Source organism: Zalophus californianus, chromosome 5 (genome assembly GCF_009762305.2).
Source record: "Zalophus californianus isolate mZalCal1 chromosome 5, mZalCal1.pri.v2, whole genome shotgun sequence".
Lineage (NCBI taxonomy): Eukaryota > Metazoa > Chordata > Mammalia > Carnivora > Otariidae > Zalophus > Zalophus californianus.
The window spans coordinates 95,545,984-95,566,625 of NC_045599.1; the positions used below are offsets into that span (position 1 = coordinate 95,545,984).

The following is a 20,642-nucleotide window of genomic DNA, read 5'->3' on the forward strand; positions in this document are numbered from 1 at the left end:
GCTGTGGTGTAAAATATGAGTGAATGTGAGTGCTGCGGTTTGGGGTACCTAGCAGCTGTGTGGCCTCGGGCAAGTCACTTCTCTGAGCTTTGTTTCATCTATAAAATGGGGTATTCAGATACGGGACGGTGTTGGAACCCAAGGAAAGACTATGAGCAGAGTGCCTAGCTCAGTGCCATAATAAAGGAAAAGTGCCACCAGCCTGATCAATCCTTGGCTCCGTAAGAGGGAATGGGTCTCAATTCTGGGACCCTGCTGGCCGAGCCCCTTTCCTTCCCTCTCCCTCATCTCCTGCCTCCTCCCCTCCGGGTTCTCGGTCGCTCCAGCAAAGTTCCCAACTTAGTCGACATGACGTGCGGCGCAGCCAATGGGAAGCGGAGCTGGCGTTTTTGGGGGGGCGGGAGGGGTGGGCCCCGCGTCTCCGGTGTCTGCCCTGCTTAGTGAATGGAGAGAGCGAGCGCCGGCCAGCTCACCCGGCCGCCCCGTGCCCCAGCCGCCGCCGCCGCCGCCGCCGCGCTCCCGAGCTCAGCCCCAAGTCGGACCTCCTTAGGCTCCGTGCCCCACTGCGCTCGCCCCCAGGTCCCCGACCTGGCCGACGCCTCGGGCCGCGGGGCAGCGGGCCCAGGAGGCGCTCGGTACCTGGGCACTCCGAGCGATGCGCAGCGGGGCAGCCCCAGCCCCGCGGATGGAGCTGCTGCTGCTGCCGCCGCCGCCGCCGCCGCCCGGCGCGCCCCGCTCCGCCCGCGCCCCGTGCGCCTGAGCGCCGAGCTCGCTCCTCCTCCGCGCCAACTCCGCCGCCCGCTCCCCAGGCCGCTTGGGCTCCGCGCGCGCTTCCCCGGGGTCCGCGCGTCTTGCGCCGCCGAGGCAGCCTCCTCTGGGCGCGGGCCCCTGCACACCATGGCCCCCGGGCGGACAGGGGCCGGCGCCACCGTGCGCGCCCGCCTGGCGCTGGCCTTGGCGCTGGCGAGCGTCCTGAGCGGGCCCCCAGCCGCCGCCTGCCCCACCAAGTGTACCTGTTCTGCCGCCAGCGTGGACTGCCACGGACTGGGCCTCCGGGCGGTTCCCCGGGGCATACCCCGCAACGCCGAGCGCCTGTGAGTACCCCCGCCCCGCCCAACCCGGGCCACCTCCTGGGTCCATAGTGGGGCCCCCAGGCACCAGATCTTTCCTTTCCCCTTGGCCGCACTGGATGCAGTCTCGCTGTCACCCTCGCCTGGGTCGGATCCTTCATTCCCTGAGTTGGGGGTCTCTGGCGTTGGGTAGGTCTAGGGAGAGAGGTCTTGAAAACCACTGCGATGGGCAAAGAGCAGTGCTTTTCCAGGGGTGAAGGCTCCAGACGCAGGGCCCGGTGACACTTCCAGCAGAAGGCTGGCAGGAAGCGAGGGGAGGAAAGAACACTACAGCCAGTGAGGTCTTAGGGTAAGGGCGAGGGGTCCGCGCACATTTAGGAGGGGGGCGAAGGAGAAAGCTGAAAGGTGGTGGGGCGTAAGGGAACGGAAACCCGAGAGGGCCGAGACTGTGACCAGCTTGGAGATCAGAAAAGGCCAGTCACTTTCTGGCTGCCCTTGCGAGCGAAGTTGAGAGTGTGTGTGAAGGTCTAACTTCTGAGGAACCGAACGAATTCTGAGTGGGTGCTTGCAAAACCCGCTCTGCCTGGAGCGCAGCCTCGTAGATGCCAAGTTGCAGCCGGGGTGAATTTTTTATGGCTCGGTTATAAATGCCTCCCCAAACGGGCCGGAGAATGGAAATGCTGACAGCCCTTTAAATGAGACCGAGCGCTATAATCTTACAAACCGCACTCAGCCTAGGATTCTGGGTTTGGCAGCGAGAGGAGAGGCGTTTGGAGAGTGGGGTGGATTGACCCTCGTTTTAACCCCAATTGTGCAACCAAATATTTACTTTTCATATGTCAACGTTTTGGAAACATTTATCATTTTGATCCTCGGACCAAATTCAAAATTTGGACTCCGAGGGTGGGCTCTTTCCAGCCCACAGTTGGGGAGTAAGGAAAGAGGGAGAAATGGTGGAGGGGGTTGGAACCGGCCTGGGAACGCAACCCAGAAGTGGGTGAATGTCATCCACTTCGTGTCTTGCTCTCCCTCTGTCTCCCTTGCCCTTGCACCTTAGGGGTGGGTGCACTGGGTCTTCCACTCTGCCCTCTTGACTTGAAGCTGGAAGATAGTGGCATGAGACTGAGAGAATTGTCTTACAGTGTGTTATTCCTCTTGATCACCTCCTGTCACTCTACATCTCTTCCTTGAACTCCATGTGTCCCTGGGCAGAGACTCAATAGAACTGCCTTCCTTTTTCCTAGAGGTTTCCTGTGGCTCAAAACGTATTTTTTTTTTCAAGTGCATTCATTATTCTGTGTGGTCATGCAATTCTAGAGCACTGGAGCTGAACCTTCATTAACATATGTAGAAAGGAGGCTCAAGCATTTGAAAAGACTTGCCCAAGGTAATGCAGCAAGTTAGTGGCAATAAAGGGGCCACAATCCAGGTGTCCACAGCTTAATTCAGACCTTATATTTTACAAAGCAGTTAAAAATTTGTTGTAGTGGTATTTTTGGGTAACTACCACTCTGCTAGCCATCTTTGGAACAAAGGTCAGTTTGGGCCAAGATCTTTAAATAGATGGTCCTGGGAGGGTTCTGGCTGGGCTTGGGAATAGGCTGCTCTTGCTACTGCTTCGGGTGTACCCTGCCAACATTCAGCTTGCTATGACATTAGCTCTCCTGGTTGGAGTCTTGAGACTACCTCTCCTCCATCCTCAAAATCATGGTACATGTTTGGGAAACCAAGGGGAGTGGGCCCTTCTCCTGCTGGCATGTAGGAAGTCTTCAAAAGCTGCAGGCACAGCACTGCAGCCAATATGCCACCCACCCACCTTCCCCAGGAGACCCAGGCAGCTTGGAGCCACCCATCTGCTCTACAACTGGAGAAACTGGGTGGAGACTGAGTCCCGGGCATTCCCATGGCGCCCTGCTGCTGTCATGGTCTTTTGCAGGCATTGGCAGAGTGGGAAGTACTTTGGAATAGCTGAGTCTCATCTACCTTGGTTCCAGTCACTGGTGCCCCTTTGGCTGGGGTGCGTGGGGTGACATGGTTGCCAAGGCTGGCTCCTCATTCTGGTCTTCTTCCTCCCCCGGGAGAGGGGACAACCTTTAGAAGAAAGCTTGGTCAGGAGTGCTGCAGGGGTTAGGAGCAGCCCACCAACAGTCCTTCACCACCTCTCATCCTCTGTCAGTCAACTCAGATGGAACATTTGAGTTCTGCAAACTCTTGGGGGGGTGTTTGGCATTTCTAAGCTATGGAACAGATTTTTTTTTAGGGAGGAATTTCTCATTCATCCTTTCTTCATTCATTCAACAAACATTACTTGAACCTCTACTGCATTCCAGTAACTGTATATAAAATCATTGCATATACAGAAGAAACCAGCAATTCGACTTAAAGAATGGAAGCAGAGGACAGAAGAAGGAAACTTCCTTTAGTGAGGCTTTGAAACTCCCCAGGACTCGTTTCTCCACAGGGTATACGGTCTGTCGGCATTGGCACTACATGCTCGGGACCTTCCTAAAATCCAGTTTCCTGATCTCTAATGTTTATGTTGTGTTTTATAACAAAGGAGAAGCATTTTCTCCCTTTTGCATTCCTGCTACTTGATCTCCCAGAGAGGCTTTTCTGTAGGAGTGGGTGTGCGCGCATGCGCGCGTGCATGTGTGTGTGCATGTATGTGTGTATGTGTGTCATTGTTTCTCTGGGGGTTTTTTGACTTCTGAGGCCTCATCTGCTCATGCTACACTTTAAGGAAAATCTGCATGGGGATAATGTGGTCACCATTTGGACTTTGCTTCAGGCCCGGAATGGGGCTTGTTATATTGTTCATAATTAAGCTGGTATCAGAGTTGGGGGTCTGTGTTCCAGCTTCTTCTCCATAATGTCAGCACATTACACAGAAAGAGAAACTCTCCGTCATTTATAAACTACTGACAATTTTTTTTTCCCTCAATGAGGAGGTGATACCCACAAGAAAGCTAAATAAACGCAGGGGAGAATTCAGTGTAATTTATTATCCATGCAGCAAAGATAGAGGACATGAGGAGAGGAAGTGAATGGTGGTGCCTGAAACAAAACATTTACCATGGAGCACAGAGTAAACAGATGTCGCATTTACCCTTCTGAGTACAAAAGGGGCCCACAGATGTAATTCTTCTCCAACCACAATCTCAGCCTGGAAAAAGAGCGGAAGAAAATGAACTCTCACAAGGGGCCCCTTCTCCCCACGCTGCCTAAAGGCAGGCAGAAGCCTACTTCTCACCCACGGGGAGGTGGTGGCCTGAACAGCGGAGTGGGGCAAGAGTGGACATCTTTGGTTTTTCACTTGGCTCTGGAACATGCTGGAGACTGCTGTATTTAAATAAACATTTCCTATTTGCGAAGGAAAACGGGCGAAAGGCTGAAACGTGAGAATGTGGTAACTTAATTTTCTCCATCACTCCAGATGATGGCAAGCTTCGCCGGTGGTTGGGTCCAATAAAAACCGACACCGTGTCACAGGCTTTCCCTCACTTGACCGCAGAGGTCTCCAGGTCAAGTGGGAGACTTTCCAAGATGCTCCACGGCCAAGCCCTGCATCCTGGTACTCCTAGCTTCGGAGCCAGCCCAGCAGATGAGGGGCAGTTTGGTGAATGGCGAGGCCTCTCTGAGCCACCCACGGTGATGTGGCCTCTCAGAGAAGCGCAGTGCTCTCTGGGGGAAGCTATGGGTTGGACATGAGCAGTTAAGCGCACCTGCCTCCACTGTGCTGTGCATCTGGACAGATTGCTTTGCCTTGCTGGGCCTCCTTTTCCTGAAAGCAGAATTCTAGTGTAGTCCTGATAGTTTTCCCTATATGGTCCTCTCCCCCAGTGCCTGGCACATAGTAGGTTTTCAACTGGTATGTGTTGACTAAATGAGTAAGTCTCAAAAATACAAGTTTTTTATTAGTTCTTACAAGTGAAAGATGGGGAATTATGGTTTTGCATTTTTTATGTATGGCCAAGGGCGACTTACTAGTAACCTATTACATGAGTTATTAAGGGTTTCTAAAATTTGGCTTTCATGAACTAAAATTATTGCCTTACTGGAGTTACCAAGGACTCCTAATGAGTGATCCACTCTGGAGTCTGGTTGCCAAGCATTGCTTAGCAACCTTGCAAAACTCCTACTGTGCACATGCCCATGAAAAGAGCTAGAAGTCCCCCGCACTTAAACTGTAGGCCTTTCTAATCAGCAACTCATCAGCATCATCCTGTGCTCTCTGTGGTTTTTGATTGCTGCTCTTCTTGTATTAATTGATGTATTTGTAGGGTCATTATTAAGTTTTGCTTTTGCCCATCATCTGGGTCTTGTATATTTCTGCATTTTTTTGCATTTTGATTGTTATTTTGTTTCTCTCCAGTTCTGTTTGTTGTCACTGAGTCCTTCCTTCCCCGGAAAATGAGAATGGTAGAGCCATGGGATCTTTTTCACGGACTAGGTGGGCTGTGGCAAGGCTTCAGAACCCCATGCCTACTAGTTCAGGCTGTGGGCTCTGCAAATAGACAGCTCTGGTTTGAATTCTGGCTCTGTTACAAATTTGCTGTTGCACCGTGGGCGTATTACCCCACTCCTCTGGGCTGTAGTCCGTTTAATCCCTTTGTACTGTATTTCCACAGCTGTAATACAGGGATGATAATCACACTGGCCCTGTGGGCATGCTGTGAATGTGGCCCCGGACAAACCATGTAATGCACTCAGCACAGTGCCTGGCACTTTGATTCTCCAGCTACTATTTACCTGTAAAGTGTGCGTCATAAATGTTCCTCTAGGGGAGAATCAGATAAAATAATGAACAGGAAGTGCTTAACACAGTACCTGGCGCTTAGGTCTCCACCAACTATTAATAGTGGTGACCATGGCTGTTTCTTCTATTTCTTCATCTCAGGCCCCATCCAGCTGGAAAGTGTGAGATGCCCACTCTAAATGTGCCCCATCAAGGCAAGCTCCTCGCCTGCACATACGCTATGCTCGGCACAGCTCGTGCCTGTTCCCCTCCCTCTCCTCTCCAGCTAAGCCCAGGTTGGCCTCTGTTCCATAAAAAGGGGATTACGGTTGAAGTGGTTTATATCTTTTCCATGGGCGTGCTGCTTTGTGGTATATTTAAATAAGGAATGCATTTTATTTATTTATTTTGGGGGGTTGGATTTTCATGGGGGAATTTTTGGCCCTGACTTTTTTTTTTTCAATGCTCATTCCTTCTGTCTTTCCCTAAATACCTTTTACTGACTTCCCGTGTCTGCCTCTGTTACTGCTTTTACTTGAAACAGCTGTATTTACTAGTATGCTCCACCCTCATTATGTAAGGTGGTCTTAACCCTTTTTAGAACAGCTGAAAAGGAAAAAACGAGGCATGGAGGCTTTTCCAGAGAACTTTTCTGGACCATTACTACTTCCAGATAGGATAGATGCAAAGGGTACCCTGCTAGGGTGCACGGTGTTGAGTTTTCAAAGTTCTCCATTATTTATCATTCTCCAGCCTTAAATTTAAATCAGCCTTGCCCAGGTGGGAAGCGCTCATAGTGGGAATCTTTTGCTTCTCTTTTCTGAAGACCTGGATTGTGTTTTATAAGTACTGCTATTGCTGGTCTGCCAAAGGCTGTCCTTTCCTTCCCACTCACTGTGGTCTTTGTAGTTCTGTGGCCAGCACTATATTTGATACACCATTCCCTGGGAAACATTCATCAGGAGTGTGTAATTAAACGTCCTCAATTGTGAGTGGATAGGCAGGTGGGAAAAGTCACAACCTTCGGATAAAGGCATAGACATCAGAGCCAGATGGGGCTGCTCCTGATTTCTCCGCTTACCAGCTGGGTGACCTCAGTGTTCTCATTTGTGAAATGGGAATAATAAAACTACCCCCTTCATAGGATGCTGTGAGTATTGAATTTACTTATATGGACTGCCTGGATCACAGCGCATCCTCCGTAAGTATTCTTAGTACGGTTATCTTCATAATTCTTACTGACTATAGCCGTCCGTCCAGAGCAAGCTCAAGACAAAGCCTGATTGAAACAGTATAGATTGTCAGGGTTGAAAGGGTTCTTCTAGTTCAGGTTCTAACCATGTGCAGATTGATCTTCCACCAACATAATTTTGGAGAGAGTGGCCATTCTCCTTTGCTGCATTACTTCTAATGAGGAGGAACTCAGTTCTTCCTAAAGCAATTTATTCCATTTTAGAAAACAGTTTTAACAAGAAAATTTTCTTTGCCTGGGGATTGAACTTATCTCCCCCTGACTGTTGTTACACAGAGCAAATATAATCCTTCTTCCAAATGGTAGAATTTCAAAAATGTTACTGCTGTCGTGTTTCTCACTACCCACTTATCTTAGTCTTCTTCTTTCTTCCATAAATTTTTATAATTGCCTCAACTATTCTGTGTGTGTTAGACTCTGAGACAGGCCCTCTTCCCATTCCTACTTGTCTTCCTCCAAATAGGTTCCAGTCCTCTGCTTGTCTTAGTTAGAATGAATCCTTCCACTCCCTTGCTATCTTGACTTCTATCAACATCGTAACGGGGCATTTTCACTTCTGACAGCCACACCCCTGGGTTGGCTCATTTCCACCCAGCTGTTCATTGCATCCCCAGTGTCTCCCAGCCCTCCCTGCTGTTGATCCTATTTTCTCCATCCCAGATTTGTGCAGTTGACTTTTTGGAGTCTAAGTGCAACACTTTGCATTATCCTAATTAAATTTTGGCAAATAGTTTAATTTCATCAGCTTTTCAGCAACATTTTCTATTTTGATTCACTCATCTAGTATGTTACCACTCCTCCCCCCATTCCCTCTGCAGGGTTCCTGAGGTTGCCCTATGGATCTTTATCCAGGTTGTCAATATAATCAGCAGAGTCCTCTCTGCTTGTTTAAAGTCTTTCAATGGCTGGGGTGTGGATGACATGAATATATTGTCCAGTTCTTTCTGGCTGGGATGGATAGAAATGTTGAGGTCTTGTTGGCCTGTAGCATCTTCTTTCCCTGGGGTTCTGTTGTTCATATTTTCTCTGGAATGATTTCCTATTAATGCTTAATTCCTCTGTTTTTGAATGTTTTCTAAAGTCTTGGTTTCTCATTGCACTTTCCTTTGTGACCTGAGCTTCATTCTTGTCCTATTAGGCTGGTGCGAGAGCCCCACCAGCACGGGATGGAACGTGACGTGATGTGTATATATGTGTGTATGTGCGTGTGCATGTCCTCTCCTGTAAAGTACTGTAGCCTTCTGGGCCCTTCTGTCAGCAGCAGAGCTCCGCTGAGAAGCCTCACTCTTGCAAAGTGATTTCCTTTAACGTCTTGGGTGCCCATTGGCCCAGAGCACATTTGCTGGAGTAGGGCTGGGAATGGATGTGGTGGGGAAGGAAGCATGGAAGTGCACGGGCTCTCCCCAAATTTCCAAACAATAATGATAATGATGACACCAATCACTGTCGCCCCAGCAGCTGCTGTTTATTAAGCCCCTCGTGCCTGCACTGCTCTCACACTTCCTTTACACAAGTTCTCTCACTTAACAATCATGCAAGGCAGAAACTCATGCTGTCCTCAGTTTACAGATAAGAAAACTAAGAGAGGTGAAGTAACTTTCCCAGGTTGGAGCAGTAGAGTCAGGGCTCATTTGGGCAGACTGGTCTCAGGCCTGTGCCCCACCCACTGATCATGCCATTCCTCCACAAGCCTTCCAAGTCAGCCCCCCTTCTTGTCTTCCAAACCCGATTCTCAAATAAGAAGGAGGAAAGAGAAAAAAAAAACAAAACTGAGTCCCAGTTGAAACAGTGAGCACCTGTTTGATGCAACGCATCCTGAGAGGAATGCCAGTGCTGTGTCCTGGACAGCTGGTGGTAGAGCTGTCGTGTCCAGTTTGGGGAAGTAGGCAGCGTTCAGATTGGAGCTTGAAGGATGAATAGGGTTCCCATAGGGAGTAATGGAAATGTGGTACAGATCTGCAGAAGTTCGTGGTTACATTGAACAAAAGAGAGCCCGAGCCCAATTTAAAATGAATAGAAACTGTACTTGAAGAAGTTTCATCTAACAAGGGTGTTTAGAGAAGAAACCATGAGGTCAAGGAAAAGTATCACCATGGTTATGTGGCTAATATTTTTATTTTGGATTTGAAGGGATAAACCCTCTAAGAAGAATTCTGACAAGGCTTCTTGACCAGTATTTCCCCCCCACAAGCATTTGCTGACATTTTTGCAGGGATTGCCTTTCTTTCCAGTTAAGATGTACCACTTGACTTCCCTCAGCCATGATTTCCTGGGATCCCCGACCCTGACACCGGATCCCGGTAGAACAGGACATATATAAGATGCATCCCGGCTGGAGTAAATATGACTCCACTTTTCACAGCCTTATCACTGCTTGTGTGGGCTTAGACTCCTCTTGTCCAAAACGCCAGTCTGGGTTCTCGACCCCTGATTCATTCAGCATTTTGGCAGTGGTGTGGATTGTGGTTCCTGAAATTCAGCCAGCACATTTAACCACCCACCTTGACTCCCTCTTGAGTTTTTTGGCCTCCCTAGTTCTTGTAGTTCCTGTCTGCTACCTGGCATACCCACTCCTTGCTCCCCTGGACTCTAGAATTAGTGTATGCCCTGACTCAGGCTGGTCTACAAGGTGTGGAGTCCATGGTCCTCTTCTAATCTGAGGTATGTGGGCTTAACCATGGACCTGTGCATTTTGTGCATCTCTCCTTGAACTTAAGCTGCTCCTGGCCCCTGCCTTGACACTTCCAGCTTGGCTTCTTGCCTTCTCACACTCTCCTACCCTCCAGGTAGCTCTCCATAGCCTTGGCACGGAACTCGGACATTCACCACCTAAGCCTTGGGTCCTGGAATTGGATTTCAGGAGGTTCTTTGTGGCCTGGACCTTCACTGGAGCCTGGAGACTCCCAGCTTGTGGTTGTGTCCTGGAAACAACCTCAGACTTCCTTTTCATGGCTACCTGAAGCCTTTTATGATGCCCAGGGTGAAGTGTAGAGATGCTGCAGGGCTGGACTCAGTGCATGATAAGTTACTTACAACATGCTGCTGAGTACCCTTCAACCCAAACAGAGAATAGAGCAGATTTTTCTGCAATCGAAAAGCTCAGCAATGATGATTTCATTGAAGAGATGTCCTGTTCAGAAATGTGGTGCAGAAGTTTCTGGCCTATCTAGCACTTTGCTGATATTCTTTATTCTCCTCCCCATCTCTGCCCAGCTCTAGAATGTAGGTAGAGATAAGTGTTTTATATATGCGATTTCTTTTTTTTCTTTTTTTAATTTAAATTCAATTAGCCAACATATAGTACATCATTAGTTTCAGGTGTAGTGTTCAGTAATTCATCAGTTGCATATACCACCCAATGCTCCTGGGTGATGGGCATTAAGGAGGGCATGTGATATATATGGGGTTTCTAACTGATATTAATGAGAAACCAATGGGGAGAACAATTTGATGTAACCTTAAATGAGTAAAAAGACCGAGGCCAAATCCTGGTTTCCATCACCACCACCCCCCCTTTTTCTTTTAACTGTGGGACCTTGTACAAGTATCGTCTGAGTCTCAGTTTTCTCATCTGTAACCTTTAGAATGGTAGGACTAACCCTTCTCCCATGGAGCTGATGCAAGTTTTATAGGAGATCAAATGTCTGCAGATGCCTCCTAAATTTAGTGCTCTTCGAATACTTTAATGAGTCCACCCACGATATCTGATTTTAACCACTAAATCCTGTATCTGAAAGATGATCAGGGTGCATTTTCAGAAGAGGAAACTCAATGAGTTCAAAGTCACCCATGCCTTCAGACTCTTGCTAGGTTTTCCTTTTCATTTCTTAAGGTGCATCTTTTACAAATGCAAATAAAGTGCCTCACCAGCCAAGTCAGCAACCCAACCAGGGCAAGTTTAGAGGACTTTTTCCTGAGTAATTAAGAGATGGCAGTTTCCAAGAAAGTAGAACCACATAGGGGTACAGCTGTATGAAGGATGGAGATGTTTAAAGGAGCTATTTATTGAGTGCCTACTATGTGCCAGGAACAACGATGAATAAAGCAAGCAAAATGTCTTCATAACTAGAATAGCTCAAAATAATATGGAATGCAGTCTGGGCTGTTGCTTCCCACCAAATGACTGACAAGGCAAAGGCCACCATGCTAGGTTCAGAGAGGATGGGATGGCGGGGGAAATGCTAGAACAATCAGGGAGGCGACACCAAGCCCTCAGGAACCACCGATGAAAGCAAGTCCCACTCATCCCTTTTGGTGGATACAAATATGCAGAAAAACTCATGTCATAAAAAAATAGTACAAGTAGAATTAAAAAAACTCATGGGGAAAATATTAATCTGAGAACAATTGTATCCAAGAAAGCATTCAAGTATGCCTCTGCATGCTAGTTGGCAAACAGCACAAGTTCTGCATTTTATTAGAGCCCCAACTCTGTGTAGAACACTGACCTTATTTGAGAAGCATTTCATAAACACTGACACAGAGTGCAGCAGCATTTCAGGCCATGAGGAGATACGGGGCCTCCTCGGGGCAGCCAGCTTCCCCTCCCCGGTGCTTGCGGCTGTAACTGGACCACTGGACACTGTTAATTCCCTTTCTTCTCTCTTGGGTTTAACAAGCAGGTAGGGATTTTCCCAGGGGAAAATGAACCAGGGGGCTTTGCACTGAAATGTGCTCTTTGTGCAGGTGTTTGCCTGCGAGTGGAGTGGGCTATGTGCAAGACTCAGCTTTGAGGGGAAGGGTCCGAGAACTTTGATTTAGCCCGGTTTCTTGTTGGAGATCCCATCTTGTGCCTGGGACCTCGTGATGTGTATGTGTACAGGAGGTTGGTTCTCAGACAGCATTCACCTGGACCTTTGCAATGGAAGACCTGTGGCTTGTAATAGCCCTAAAAAATGTGTGCACCCCATCTCCTCCTACTAAAAGCTGGCACTTTTCTTTCCATCTGCTGCCAGCTGAAAAGTCCTGGATTTCTGCCATGGAACTCAGTTCTGTCCCTCCCTCCCCCCCCATTTCCTTCCCTAACCAAGAGATATTTAGGCTTTTGGGGTATCTCTGGAGATCATCTGGTCTACCCCTTCCCCACTGATCCAACCCACCTGCACAGATAAGTGTCTTAGAGAAATCATAGGAGGTGACCTCAGCTTTGTGGTAAGAGCTGCCCTCCTGAGAAGTTTGCCTCCTCTCATTTCGGCCTTGCTCATAGCATTGGTCCTGAGTAAAGATCTCTCAGCCTTAGGAAGTCTCTGCCAATCTGGGAAGCAAGGGAGACAGAGGAGGGACCAAATCTAGTACAAAAAACAAAAACAAAACAAAACAAAAACAAAAACAAGGAATAATGTAGAGCCAGAGGGGAGAGGTACAGAATGGGTGACTTGGGATAGCAGGTTATAGCCTCAAGACCCTAAGCACCTAGGTAGCTTGTTTAGAGTCTAGAAAGGGAAGACCTCAGATAGGAAAACTGCAAGGGACTGAATGCTGGGAACCAGGTCTGGAGCAGGAATCCAAAATGGGAAGGCCAATTACTTCACGGGAGTTTTTAATGAGTCTAGTGCCCCCACTTCTAATTACTTCATACCACAAGATGGTAACCAATCTGCTCTGTTTACTCTGTTTAGGCGTAGATTTTAATACTTTCTGAAACATTTCCCATAAGCTTCCTCCTGCCATGTGCCCACCTTGTATGTTCTAGAAATTTTGCAAAGACCTAAATCTCCTCTGTGTTCTTTCCCAACTGGAGCTGCATGCTGATTCAAGCCATATTCAGCCAGGAACCTCTCTTCCCGTCTTTAAAACAAGAAACATCTCCTTCTGAGAAGACTGCACTACAGTTTTCTTTGTCTGTGTTGCTAACGAACAGAGGCCCCATTGCAAAACAGCATTTCACGAGCAAAGCGGGGCTGATAGCACCTCTTGCCAAATGTGACTGTGTGTAGTTGTGTGTGGGGGGGGAAACAGCTTTGTCAAGAGGAGAGCCGAGGGAGGCAGCTCTGGGGAATTTTTAGCAACTGCAGCATGGTGTAGTGGAAAGAATGCTTGCATGGGAATTTGGAGACCTGGCTGTACCTCTGACATACCATGTGACCTCGGACAAGTCACTTGACCTTTCTGGGCCTCAGTTTCCTCATCTTTAAAGGGGATGAAGGGAATAGGCTGGATGATCTCCAAGGATCCTTTCAGCCCTATACAGCCTCACTTCTGGGGACTGGGAATTGAGGTTTAGACCTGAGCCAATATCCAACCAACCCAAGGGACTTTCTAGAAGCAATAGAATGGCCAGGACAGCTGCTTCAGGGAGTGGCTGGTCCTTGATTAAGGCTCAAATAATTAGCTCCGCTCCACAGTTAGCCTTCTGAAATTAAGAAAGAAAAAGATGTTTAATTTCAAAAATAGCAGTTGGTGTTTCTTAAAACTGATTGGCTTTGGGCTTTATAGACTTCAGGCGCAGACATAATTTCCTTTCCTCTATAGCAGAGTGGTGTAGAGTTCTCAATACTGGAGTTGTCGTGACCTGGGCTCAAATGCCATAGCTAACTAGATAATCTTGGGCATGTTCTTTAATAGTAAGCTGCTTCATTGGGTTGCTGGCAGGTTCAAATGAGGTAACACATGTCAAGCTTAGAAGACAGTGCCTAACCCTAAATAACCACTCAAAAAGCCATTATTCTGATTACTTATTGCTGCTTAACAAACCACCCCAAAACTTAGGGTTGTAAAGCAACACCCATTTCATTGCTTGTTGCCCTATGCTTCTTTGAGTCAGGATTTGGGACATCACTCAGATGGGATGGCTTGTCTCGGCTTCTTAACGTCCGAGGCATCAGCTGTACAGTGTGGGAATGACTGGGGGAAGACCTGAATGGCTGGGTGCTAGAATCATCTGTAGGCTGTTCACTCACACATCTGGGAAATAGGCTGGGTTGACTTGAAGGCTGGCCTTGGCTGGGATTGTTGACCAGAGCCCCTACATGTGACCTCTCTATGTGGTCTGAGCTTGCTTGCGGCATGGTGGCCTTAAAGTGTTCTAACTTCTTACATGGAAGCTCAGAGCTCCAAAAACAGTGTGCCAGTAAACAACAGAGAGGTTGCATGACATTTTAGGAACTAGGCTTAGAAGCAGCAAAGTGTCCCTTCTGTTGTATTTTATTGTTCTAAGCAGCACAAGTTAGCCCAGATTCAAGGGTGAGGATCACCTCTCAAAAGAAGTCCCAAAGAATTTGCAGCCATTATGGCCATGTTTTAAAGCCTCTACAGCCATATAATTCTGTTGTTTTCTATACTGTGTAATTAATCTCTTAACTAGATAAAAAGCTTCTTGAGGGCAGAAGCTATGCATTTCTCTACAGGGGCTTAGTACCAGACTTGTGAACATAAGACTAAGTCAACACATTTTTTAAAAGTAAATTGATTTGAGTAGGCAGGAGGTTTAGAGGAACCTGAAGCAAAGAGAGTTGGATTCAAAAATCTGTGTTCAAAAATGAGCGCTTTGGAAAATTAGTCGTCTTTCTAGACTCAACTTTCTCCCCCAATCCCCCAATCCCCCACCCCCGCACCATGGAGACACTAATACCTATCTCAAGGACTGTTGGAAGAATTAGGGATAATATAGGTAGAATGGCCAACACATAGTTGTTGCTAGTGGACATCGTGAAGCCTTGTGGTACTGTGGCAAGCCCACAGATGCTCAAGGTGACAGACAGGTTTCAAATCCCATCGCTTACTCTGTGACTACAGAGAAGTCCTTTCATCTCTTTGATGGGTAAAAGGGATATAATAGTATATACATTTTAGGTTTATTGTAAGGATGATTAATACATTGTGTAAGGCTTCTAGCTTAGTCCCTAACACATAGTCGGGGCTTAATACCTAGCACCTGTACATTGAACAGCCACAGTTAAAATTGCTTGTCTTTTTTTCATATATTGACTCATCCATGAATTGATACATTGAACAATTATTTATTTATTACTCATAACTCATAATAGACTCATTTCTCAAGTCCATACATGCTGGGGGTCTGTGGATGCCTAGATCTGGGAAGATCTATTCGTGGATGGAGAACTGGCCATTTGGCAAGGAGCTCCTCATGGGTGCAGGCCAGCTGCTTGGGACAGGGTTCTTTCGGAACACAGGTGAAGTTGAGTTTTAATTGTCCCTGTTGACTCTTGACCCCAGAACGCCCCCTGGCTTCCTTCAGTTACAACCATTTTGCTCAGTCATCCACGTGTGTCCTTTTCTCTTTGGGTCTATCTTCTCCTTTACTGCCATGTAACTACAGGCAACATGCAAGCTCTTTGTGTCTGTTTTTGTTGTGGTCTTTTAAAGAAATCGCCGTGTTCCTAGTTCAAATATGTTAAACTGTACCAGTTTTGTGGGTGTGGTGCCAACCAGAACACCCAGTTTCATTTTTTCCAGGTAGTTCCTGGGGTCTGAGGCTGGAGCAGCTCCTCCAGGAGCAGCTCCTCCCTTTCTTCCTGAAGATCTCCCAAAAGCCCCAACCTTAGCCTTTTTTTTTTTAACAAGTCTAGATAAGATGATAAAATAAATTGTCCTTGTCCTTTAGAAAAATACACAAACTCACAATATTTTGCAAATGATTTTGAGGCCAAGCATGGCCACATCCCCAGGTGGTATATTTCTTCTGAATGACTGTTTCATGGGCTTCTGGTCTTCTGCTAAGTTCTACTTGAGGATCATAGTGTGCTTGTGAGACTTAGGTCTTCCCGCTTTTCCAAGTCCTGCACTTCCTCCATCGCGATAGACATGTGCTGTGTTTGGCTGCTGAGGATTCAGTCTTCCTTCCTAGCCAAGTATCGTCTGCACCCACAGGGTACAGTTGGGCAGGTTTGTCATCAGGGGCCTTGCCCTACCCTGGTCAGTAGATGAGCTCATGCCCCAAAGTCAGGTCCATCGGGTGTTTCCTCCCTGGAAATGGACTCTTGACCAAAGGGGCAAAGATTGGACATGATGGCTTGCCATTTCAGCTAAGCACTTATGCAACGACAAGAAATGCCTGATTTCCTTCTCCCCAGACCTGTTCTTAAGAATCCCTTTGAGTCCAGAAATTCCTGATAGCCTTCTAGGGAATTCCCTTTTGCTCAAGTTTATAAACTTGCCACCAGATAACTCTGAGAAAGCCACAGACAACAAACTTCTGGGAAGAAAGTGGCATAACGAAAAAGATTGTGACTGGCATTTGGAGAAAGGCAGACCCGGGTTTGAATCACAGTTTTACCATTCACCAGCTGGGTACCCTTAGGCAAGTTCATTTTTCTCTTAGGATGTCAGCATTATTGTAAAATAAGGATAATGAGTCCTGAAACCTTGATTCCCAAACTTGGCTGTGCCTTAAAATCCCCTGGGGAGATTTTAAAATTACCAGTGCCTGGGTTCCATCCCCAGAGATTCTGTTGAATGATTTTGGGGTGCTTTCCTGGGTGTTGTGATTTTATAAAGCTCCCAGGTATTTCTAATGTGCAGCAGCTTTTGAGAAAATTGACCTAAAGAAAGTCTTCAAATTATAGAGAAGATTAAATGATATAAATTATGTAAAACCCTTAGCGTAATAGAGAGATTGATAAAAGTCATTCTCCTTTCCTTTCCTTTTTTAAGGTGAACCAGAATCACTTGCTTTTGCTTCTAGGACAGTTTTCTTTGTTTGGAGTAGTCAGAGCCATGCATGACAAGCACAGTGCAATATAACCCTGCTCATTTATACCATTTGAGGTGAAGGCCAATCATAGATGTAGCCAGAATTATAGAATATACAAAAACGTGATTACCATCACATCCATGAAATAGCTAGGACGAGTTCAACAATGCTTTGTGAGAGCATTCTGTGGAGTAACTGCTTTAATGAGAGATGAAATTGATTTATAATTACCATGGCAACAGCAAAATAGAGTGATGTCTTCCTGAGGGATCTGGACCGGGACCCAAGAGATCTGCCAGATCTGTCCTGCAACTTGCTGAGTGACCTTGGCTCAGGCAGTTCATTTCTCAAGTCCTCAGTTTCCCCAGAGCCCATTTTCCAATGGGTGCAGCTTCAACAATTTTTCAAGGGAATATGTTGATGTGACAGTTGTTAAGACACTGATGAAAAGATTCTATAGGAAGCAGAGAGAAAGCAGGGCCTTGAGCCTCTTAGAGAAGATAATTATAGATCTCACTTCTCCCATCTGCCATCTCCCCTCTCCTTCTACCCCACAGCCTCTCCCGTATCTTATCATGTAGGAACCTATCCAAACCTCTATCTTTATAAAGTGCTTTCTATAGAGAGGGTGCAAAGGGAAACTTCCATCTTAGCCCAGGGTTTGTCTACCTAAGTACTATTGATATTTGGGGCTCGGCATTTTTTGGTTGTGGGGAGTTGTCCTGTTCATCTTTAGATATTGAGCAGCATCCCTGACCTCTACCCACTAGACTCCAGTCTCAGCCCCTCTCTAGTCTGACAACCAAAAGATGTCTCCAGACATTGCCAAATGTCCCTTGGGGGACAAAACCCTTTCTGGTTGAGAATCACTCCTCTAGCCCAGTTACAGTGAAGTGGGTTTAAATTAAAAAGCAGCATAAATGTTGTGAATGCACAGTGGTTAATCTCTATAGTGCCCTCACAGATTTTCTCAAATGCCGGTGAGCCAGACAGCTATCAGGAATCCGTACATCCATTGTTACAGATGGGGGTTCTGAGTTACAGAAACGTTAATAGTAATAATAATAACCACTGGCTACCATTTATTGAGTGTTTATTATGTGTTACGTGCATGGCTAAGTGCTTTATATATTACATTGTCTCAATTAATAGTTACATTGACAGAGTTCACGAACAGTGGCCAGTAGGCCAAAGCAAGCTTTCCAGTGTGTTGTACTTGGCTCACGTGGTATTGGCTCATATAATTGGTCTTTTTCGTGTCAGTTTCTTGCCAACATTTTAAGATTGGGTGAATTCATAGAAAGATCTACCTCTAGCTTCTTTTTTAAAAATTGGTAAACGTGGCCATAGAGGGGTCAGCTTGGCTCAATGGCAGTAATTGGCTGGCTTTTTCATGAGGCATGTCTCCAGTGCACCACAGTCCCCAACATTCTTTGTTGTAACTCCAACTGTACGTTAGGTGCCATTTGGCATCATGTTATTTTCCTTTTGCTTAGCCCAACTTCCCTCCTTGATGTCATCTACCTGGTTTCTCTAGATTGTTTTATTTGTGGCTTCCTTCCTTATATCAACACTGTGTTGTATGTATTACTGTTCCCATTTTAAAGATGGGAAAACTGAAGCTCAACCAAAGGAAAACTCTTGTCCAAATTCACACAACAAATAAGCGAGGGAGGGAAATCTGAGCCTCCTACCTTGCCAGCATAGCCTTTTCTGCCATCACAGAGTAGCTGCTGGTAGAGTCTGCCTGCGTCCTGGGATGCTCCAGCCATATCTTCTGCATCTTAGGGTTTCCTTGGAGAACCGAATCTCACTGTCCTTTTTGCTCACCAGGAAACCGCATATCACCAGCATAGGAACAGTGTCCCCTGAGTGTAGCTCCCAAGCTACGTTTCCCCTGTGTCTGTGCCACTCTTTGGTCTGTGTCCAGGGCTGCTCCACACACTCCCACATAGCTGAGGGACCACCTGGTGTGTGTGCTTCTGCCTAAGATGAGGCTGCTTGCCTGCGGGGAGGCTGTGATTGCTTTAGGAAATTAAGTGGGAGTGATTAATTAGGAAATGTACTGAGGACTCTGGAAAGAAGTAGCTGAAAAAGAAAAAAAATTTGGCACTCTAAATACAGAATGCTCTGGCCACATGGCTAAGGATACTGTGTTCAGTGGAACTGAAGGCATTTGATCCTGTTATTTCTGCTGCTCCTGTTGCTGCTTTGATACAGCCCCCTTGCACAAGGATGCTGGAAGGAACCACAGAATCAGCTGGCTCAACCTCTTATTTCACCAAATGGCAGTGAGAGCCCAGAGAGACCACCAGAGGAAGCTGGCAGCTTCTAAGGAACAGCAAGGCTTGAGACTCAGAAAGACCTGATGGATAATCCTGGGCAGATCTCCGAGTCTCGGGCTTCCCACTGTGAAACCAAGGTAGCATTAACCATTGCCAAGGTTTGTCGCAAAGAATTAGTGAACAGCATGCACAATGACTGCTTAAAGTAATATGTGCCAGGCACTGTTCTAGCACATTGCTATGTTTTCTTACTTTTTTACAACAGTTCTATGAGGTTGCTACTATTATTAGCTCGTTACATAGATGAAGAACAAAGGCACTAAGAGGATACCTTATCTACTCAATGTCCCATAGCTGGTAAGTGGCAGAGTCAAGTTTCCCATGCAGCCTGAGTCAAGAATCCACCTTAACCACTAAGCATTCTGCCTCATATATATATGTTATAAAATATATAGGTGACATTTTATAATCAATATAATAGGGCATTTATGTGTGATACAATTTATTGTACATAAAATAATTAATAGGTAAGTAATTAATAGATAATGTGCTGTATTAGGTGGAACCCTATGGACTTGCTATTCTTGTTAATAGAAAAAGTTGAATAGTAGTAATTTTGTAGAGTTCATCCTAATAAATGATATATAAGTCACAGAAATTTTTCCTTCTCTCACCTTCAGCAAGTTCCTAACTTTGAACCTCAGTTTCTCCCTCCAAAAAATGGGGCTAATATCCCAAACACATGGTCCTGCTATACCACATCACTCAGACCATGTGTGTAAAGCACCTAGCACAGTGCTCAAGAAATAGGGTCCGTTGTTTTTTTTTTTTTCCCAGTTATAGCCATGGCTCCTCACACACCTGCAGGGTCCTGCTATGGAATGAATAGTCCTTCTTTCACCCCCAGTGGTTTGGCTTTTGGCTTGAAGGTGTCCATGTCCAATAAAACTTTTAAGTTATAGGCCAAGTATTAGGCTCAGGAGCTATTTTTCATTCCATGGACTTTGATATTTTCAATATGCTTCAGTTTCATATAAAACTTCCTGTCAGGCCAAGCTGAATGTGTTGCCTTCCACTCACTTAAGAATTATGGTGCTGCCAGCATGAAATACCACCCTGCTTAGCCTCATGGCTCGTTCCTTCTGTGTTTTCCCTTGGGTCCACATGGTAAAGCGCCCTGCTGTTCTTACTGAATTTTTGTCAGTCCGTCTTCTCTTTGGAAAAACTACTCAACTTGAGTCTCATCTGTAGGTTTTATGAAAGTTCCTTCTGACCTCTTGGGGTGTGGGCTTTGTGTCTTTGCAGGAGAGCCACATGGTAATGGTCCCACTCTCTCCCCAAACACTTTCCAAAATGAAGAAATAAGACTGAGTCCTCGTCTTAAATCCCAGCTGTCCATCTGGATGGGTGTTCTGAGTCCTTCCAGGCAGCCTAGAAGGTCTTTAGGAGGCTGATGAGTCTGCCCTCATCCCAGAGCCCTTCTGCTTTCCCAGGGCTCTTGGAGACTAGAGAAAGTAACTGACATGGAGGCAGGGAAGTAGTTTGGGTCTGTGCACTAATACTAGAGTAACATCACATTGTGTCAGGCACTGTGCTCAGTGCTTCTTGTTGTTTCATTTAATCCTCACAAGACTAGGATTAGGGCCAA

General features: G+C 46.5%; 1 protein-coding gene across 1 annotated transcript in view; it reads left to right on the forward strand.

The window, feature by feature from the left end:
- Window positions 1-505: 505 nt before the first annotated feature.
- SLIT3 (slit guidance ligand 3) overlaps window positions 506-20,642 on the forward strand; it is a 594,180-nt gene continuing 574,043 nt past the window's right edge. The window contains exon 1 of the mRNA XM_027606988.2: window positions 506-1,094. Coding sequence (XP_027462789.1) covers window positions 898-1,094 — 197 coding nt within the window. The 5' untranslated portion in view covers window positions 506-897. The remainder of the gene's footprint in view (window positions 1,095-20,642) is intronic.